General features: G+C 44.8%; 1 protein-coding gene across 1 annotated transcript; it reads left to right on the top strand.

The window, feature by feature from the left end:
• Window positions 1–371: 371 nt before the first annotated feature.
• ADAMTS1 (ADAM metallopeptidase with thrombospondin type 1 motif, 1) lies at window positions 372–5,378 on the top strand (the record flags this gene model as incomplete). The annotated part of the gene is made up of 8 exons (XM_009994988.1): window positions 372–713; window positions 1,161–1,293; window positions 1,715–1,882; window positions 2,221–2,507; window positions 2,755–2,941; window positions 3,046–3,221; window positions 4,109–4,284; window positions 4,637–5,378. Coding segments are annotated over 8 exons (2,211 nt in total), but the record flags the coding sequence as incomplete, so codon positions are not given.
• Window positions 5,379–6,849: the final 1,471 nt, after the last annotated feature.

Here is a 6,849-nt window from a genome sequence, read left to right as displayed (position 1 = left end):
GGACGAGAGAAGGGAGGGGGGAAGGTTCTGCCTCGCCCTGCGCCCTCGCCTCGACGGGGCTGACGGTGGGGTCCCGGACGGTGTTTTCCCCCCTCGTCCCCACCCACCCTGAGGAACGGCGGGAGGTGCTCCCACCTGGGTTGGGGTCCCGGTATCCCGGCTCCGCCCTGCGGCGGTCTAGGAGGAGTAATTCAGTGAAGGCTGCCGAAGTTTGAGGGCGAGAGCCACGCGTGGGGCCGTGGGGTGCATCTCTCTTAGGTGCAAATCTTTTAGAATCGGTGGGCGTTCCTTACGGTGGTCGCTTGCAGCGGTGTTTTATCTGCCCCCCTCACCTGCGCTTTTCCTCCCTCTCCTTTTTTAATGCAGAAACGAGAAGCAGAAGGAAGAAGAGGTTCGTGTCCAGCCCCCGCTACGTGGAGACCATGCTGGTAGCTGACCAGTCCATGGCTGAGTTCCATGGCAGCGGGCTGAAGCACTATCTCCTGACGCTGCTGGCTGTGGCAGCCAAGCTGTACAAGCACCCCAGCATCCGCAACTCCATCAGCCTCGTGGTGGTGAAAATCATGGTAATTTATGAGGAGCGGAAGGGGCCTGATATCTCTTCCAATGCGGCCCTGACTTTGAGGAACTTCTGCAGCTGGCAGAGGCAGCACAACCCGCCCAGTGACCGGCACGCGGAGCACTACGACACAGCAATCCTCTTCACCAGGCAGGTGAGGGACACAGAGGTCAAATCCACACCCATCAGCCCATACCTCTGGAGGTCCCCTCTGCCAGGAGACCTCTGAAAAAGTGTTTGGAGGCAGTCTTGTGTCACCACAGCTTCGGCAAAGTAGGCTGAAAGTGAAATTAACTGCTTTTTATTTAGTCATTCGTTTTGCTGTTTGTGCCATCTCAGGTGAAACTCTCAGAATGTGCAACGTATTTCTGCCTCGTGTATTTTTAGCAGATTTAGTATGGAAATTATGCGTTCTGTTTCTACGTGTAACCCTGGTGTACGTTCCAAAGACAGATTTTTGCCATCATACCCATTGAAGTGCTGAATATTTATGCTCTTTCCATAAGTAAAGGCAAACTGCCAGGGGTGGATGTTTCTTGCCAAGGTTAAGTCTCTGATCTGTTTAATAATGAAACTGCCTTTTTTTTTTTTTTTTTTTCAGGACCTCTGTGGTGCCAAGACATGTGATACTCTTGGGATGGCTGATGTGGGAACAGTTTGTGATCTAAACCGCAGTTGCTCTATCATCGAAGACGATGGTTTACAGGCTGCCTTTACTACAGCCCACGAACTAGGTACTTGAAACTCTTGAGAGGCGATTTCACGTGATTACTTGAAGGCATCTCGATGTTGTAAAGCAAAGAGCTGCCCAGCCCACACCGTGGGCTTGCCCTGTGGGGCTCAGAGCACCCTGAGCTCCCTGGCACAGTTGGGAGGTAAAGCTTTGCCACAAGGCAGGGTTGAACTGTGTCAAGCAAATCCAGTCTGCACAGCATTAGCTGTGTAACTGACTGGCTGCAGAAAAAAAAGAATTACAAGAAGCACGTGAGAGGAGTGAAGATGCAGTATCATCTGCTTAAAGTGTAGCAGCATTCAGATCAGGTTATTATTTAAAGACCAGACTATAAGCAGCTTTCGAGCTGTATTTAAAATAATATTGGCCATGCATAAGGCAGACCTAAAATTGCAGACTTTCCTTTTTTTTTCCTCTTTAAGGCCACGTGTTTAACATGCCTCATGATGATGCAAAGCAGTGTGCTGGTATTAATGGAATAAGCCGGGATTTCCACATGATGGCATCAATGCTTTCCAACCTGGATCGCAGCCAGCCCTGGTCTCCCTGTAGTGCCTACATGATTACGACATTTTTGGATAACGGTCATGGTAAGATTATTAAGCTTTCCATTCATGTGGCATTTAAGCTCTTGTGCTTTACTGCTTTGCTTTTTTTTTCCCTTTTTTTTGCTTTTTTTTTGCTTTTCTGTAGCTTTCTTAACAGAGTGCTTCCTGCTACAGCATGGAGTTAACCTTTTACATCCTGCACATGCATTTAGTTTTACAACTAGTTTTGCAAAAATGGTGGCAAAAATTGACTCAAAGACTTGTTACACAGCAAATGCAGTTCCTGGGGTGGAAATACATTTTTCCCTTGTGAAGCTGAACTGACAGCATAATCTTTTTTTTTTTTTTTTTTTTCTTTTTTCTTTTTTCTTCCTTCTCAGGTGAGTGTTTGTTGGACAAGCCCCACAAACCAATCCAGCTTCCTTCTGACTTGCCTGGCACGTTGTATGATGCTAACAGACAGTGCCAGTTTACATTTGGAGACGAGTCCAAACACTGCCCTGATGCAGCCAGTACGTGTACGACGCTGTGGTGTACTGGCACTTCTGGAGGACTGCTTGTCTGCCAAACCAAACACTTCCCTTGGGCAGACGGCACCAGTTGCGGGGAAGGGAAGTGGTGCATGAATGGCAAGTGTGTGAATAAAACTGAGAAGAAGCATTATGATGTAAGTACTAAAAAAAGAAATCAGAATATACCTTGGGTTGCAGAGTAGCAGGGGTAATGCTTCAGGGGGACTAATCAGATAAAAGAGTTTGAATAAATGGAGGCAGCTAATGAAACAAACTTTTAAATTTTTGTAATGGTTTGGGTTTTTTTTACAAGTGGCTTAGATAAAAATGAGCATTATTGTTGTGTGGTTTGGTTTTGGTTTACTGTATTAATTTCTGTTCTGCTTTTGCTTGTCATTCCAGACGCCAGTGCATGGGAGCTGGGGTTCCTGGGGGGCGTGGGGAGAGTGCTCCCGAACCTGTGGTGGTGGAGTGCAGTACTCCTTCAGGGAGTGTGACAATCCTGTCCCCAGGAACGGGGGGAAGTACTGTGAAGGGAAGCGGGTGCAATACAGATCATGTAACATCCAGGATTGCCCAGACAATGACGGTAATCTTTTCCCCATTTTTGAAGTGGAGGAAGGTTATCTTGTGGAGGAAGGGTATGTACAGGAGATGATCTAATGTCCACCTGTCTTTCCTTTCTGCCTGCAGGCAAAACCTTTAGGGAGGAACAGTGTGAGAAGCACAATGAGTTTTCCAAGTCTCCGTTTGGAAGCGGTCCTGCAGTGGAGTGGACACCCAAGTTTGCTGGTGTCTCTCCAAAAGATAGATGCAAGCTGGTCTGCAGAGCCAAAGGAACTGGATACTTCTTTGTTTTACAGCCAAAGGTACATCAAAACCATATATTTTCCATCTGATCATGAATAGGTTTTGTATTTCCTGTAACTCTTTATGTGAAGTTAAGAGACAAGGAGTGTAGAAATCTGAAATTATGTCTTCCTCACATTTAAGCTAGATTCTTCCTTCTCTTCCTACATGTGCAGCTTGCTCAGTTGAAAGCATACTTTAAATATTCTGGCACAGTTCTTCCAGTTTATTTCACGTGTACTGCCTCCTCTACCTACTCCACCCTAGTTTCCCTTCCTCTCCTTCCACCAGTTTGATTACAATGAGTTCTGTTTGGAAAACTGTGGAGGTCCTTTGCCAAAACTTTGGTGCTTTCTCATACTGGTTACTAATACACTGACAGCTTAAAATAAACAAAAGAAAAATATTCATCCTGCAGAGCTACTCGAACTCACTGTCAAAAGATATCGAGAGCCAGTAACTTCGAGGGCGATGACACAGATGTTTTTTGTAGATCAGTACTCCTAGAAATAAAGGAGACATTGAACACCATTAAAAGTACTTTTTTGTTCTATACTTGGAGAACATGACTATTTTCTAGTGACATTAGAAAAAAATGTTCTTTCTTTATATGAAATCAGTAAAACAGTTTTGTGCCCTGCTTTGGCATTTTTTGTAGGGGGGTGTGAATGTTAATAAAAACTGAAATTGGTTTTGTCCTGTCAGCATAGCAAGTGATGTAAGCAGCATTACATACCTCCAACTATCTATGGGTAGTTTTCATTTTTAGTTTCAAAAGCCCTGAAAATACAGGTGCTGCAGGCCTTTCACCTGTCCTTATTTTGCATTTTGTATGTGTCTGGATTACGGAATTTCAAAGCAACATGCATCTTCTAATCAAATGCCCTACTGCTTGTTTCCTGCAAAGGTTGTGGACGGTACCCCATGTAGCCCTGATTCCACCTCTGTCTGTGTCCAAGGACAGTGTGTAAAGGCTGGCTGTGACCGTATGATAGGATCCAATAAGAAGTTTGACAAATGCGGTATATGCGGTGGCAATGGATCCACTTGCAAGAAAGTGTCTGGCACGCTGGTTAGAGCAAAGTGAGTATATGACTGCTGCTGTTATTTTGTTCTGATGAATGTTTTGGGCGCGTAAGCTTTGTGTTTCCGTGTCGGTGGGATCTTGCTGCAGTTTATCATTGGAACTGAGATCTGATCTGTCAGAGCCATCTGACTGAAGATAACCTACAGTAAGGTCCCTGTGAAAGAAAGCCACTTCTGCCATAGCAATAAAGTGGGATGTGACTTTGCAAATCCCTTAATCTGTTAGTTCTATTAGGTTGGTAGCTCATGAGCTTAACGTTTTAAATGAACTTCAGTCTTGTGCTGGGCAGTTTCTTCCCTTTCTCAGGCAAAAGCGGAGGACTCAGTCTGTCTCTTTTGTCTTGGGCAGACCTGGCTACCACGATGTTGTCACCATCCCAGCCGGAGCAACGAACATTGAGGTGAAGCAGCGAAACCACAGGGGCGCAAGACACGACGGCAGCTTCCTTGCCATCAAAGCTGCAGATGGCACCTATGTTCTCAATGGCGACTACACGCTGTCAACGCTGGAGCAGGACATCACCTACAAGGGCAGTGTGCTGAGGTACAGTGGCTCCTCTGCTGCCCTTGAGAGGATCCGCAGTTTCAGCCCTCTGAAGGAGCCTCTGACCATCCAGGTCCTTACGGTGGGTGACCTACCGCAGCCCAAGATCAAGTTCACCTATTTTGTGAAGAAGCCTGTGCAGCCTGGGTCAGAGAAGGTACCCAGTAGAAAGAAAGAGTCCTTCAACGCCATCAGGGAGATCATCTCCTCCGAGTGGGTCATTGAGGAGTGGGGCGAGTGCTCCAAGTCGTGCGGCTCGGGCTGGCAGCGGCGGGCGGTGGAGTGCCGGGACCCCCAGGGGCGACCCGCTGCCGACTGCGCCCGGGAGCTGAAGCCCAGCGACATCCGTCCCTGCGCCGACACGCCCTGCCCGCAGTGGCAGCTAGGGGACTGGTCACCCTGCTCTAAGACGTGCGGGAAAGGTTTCAAGAAGAGATTGTTGAAATGTATTTCTTACGATGGCAGCGTGCTGCCTCAAGAAAGCTGTGAGCCTTCCAAGAAACCAAAACACCTGATAGACTTCTGCAACGTTACAGACTGCAGTTAAATACTATAAGTTGGGAAAGCTACTTTTTTTATTATTATTTTATTATTTTCCTTCAGAACAGTGCACTGAAAAAAAAAGAGGGCTAGAGGCAGCACATGTGTTTTTATGTACAGAATTCATGGTGAGGATCCGTTGAGGTGGGACAGTGCAAATAGCTTTAGTAGGTGTTGCGTCCTAAAAATAACGTGCCAACTGAACATTTGGTAGGATAGCAGACCCATGTCACTCATCTTCAGCAATTAAGGCCCAAGGGCATTATAATTGCCTTTTTTTTAAGTCTGTTACAAATTCAACAAAACACAAGCAGTGCCCAAAACATGTTTAAGCAAACATTTTGGGGTTTGGTTATTTCTCCCTTCTTTTAGATTTATGTTGTGGTACTGATCAAGTTCCCGTGTGTAGGAAGGGGAGGGAAAGGGGAGCAGAAAAGATAACTTAAAATAATTGGTCAGGGCTTACCTACCTCACAAGGGGAAAAAAACAGGATTGGAAAAGGAGCTTTAGCTATATCATTCATGGCTGCTATTGTTTCAGAGAATAGTTTTATAATAAAATAAAGCCATATTCTCTACCTGTAAAGAGTCAGAAATACCAAGAACAGTCAGTCAACTCCACAAATAACTAGAAAGTATTTTCTTTCTTTTTTTTTAAGTATCTTTATGTCATCCCAGTGTGTCTGTCCACTTCTCTTGTTCACTCTGATGCCATTGTGGTGACATACGTCATTCAGAGGCTAGAAAAAGTGGAAATCTTTACGGAGCAGGTGGCATCTCTGAGTAGTTGCTCTTTGTGCTTTCTTCATACCTTCCACTGGCTTATCTGATTTGAGCCTGGTCCTACCATCCTATCAAACAGACTGATGGCATTTGTGAGGATTTGAGTCTTGCTTTCAACATGCAAGTCTTTCACATTATGCCAGCCAATGGAAATTATTTGCACTTGGGTTAAAAAAAAAAAATAATCAAATCCCACTATGAATGGGAACCTCTCCTATGTAGCCTCTGATGGGTTTGTAGTGCTCCAATCACTGATAAGGCGAGAAGACAAAGCTGAAGGATAGCAGGTCCATCCACAGCAATACGCCAGCATTCGCTTATTAAAAGTTTGTGCCAGTTCATAGACAATGAGAGAATATGGCTTTCCATATGTATATAGTAAAATATATTACTATAGATTTTACGTACTTTATAAGTATTTTATATTTCTTTCTCTTCTGGGAAGGGTTATAATTTGTAATAAATGCATATAATGAGCGTATTTATTTTTATACTTCTTGTCTAATGTGATCTTCTAAGTTATCGCTTTTTTAAAAGGACACATAACAAGGATAGAGTATTTATACAGCATAATATGTTACTAGAGGTAATAAATGAACCCTATAAATTTTGGAAATCGAGCGTCTTTATTTCACTGGAGTAAAACTAGTCCGTGGAGCAGGAAGAGCTCAGAATTTAAGGCAATGACTTAAAAA

This window comes from Chaetura pelagica, unplaced genomic scaffold (genome assembly GCF_000747805.2).
Source record: "Chaetura pelagica isolate M959 unplaced genomic scaffold, ChaPel_1.0 scaffold313, whole genome shotgun sequence".
Taxonomy (NCBI): domain Eukaryota; kingdom Metazoa; phylum Chordata; class Aves; order Apodiformes; family Apodidae; genus Chaetura; species Chaetura pelagica.
Note: the sequence above shows the minus strand (reverse complement) of the source record. Positions and strands in the feature narration are given on the sequence as shown.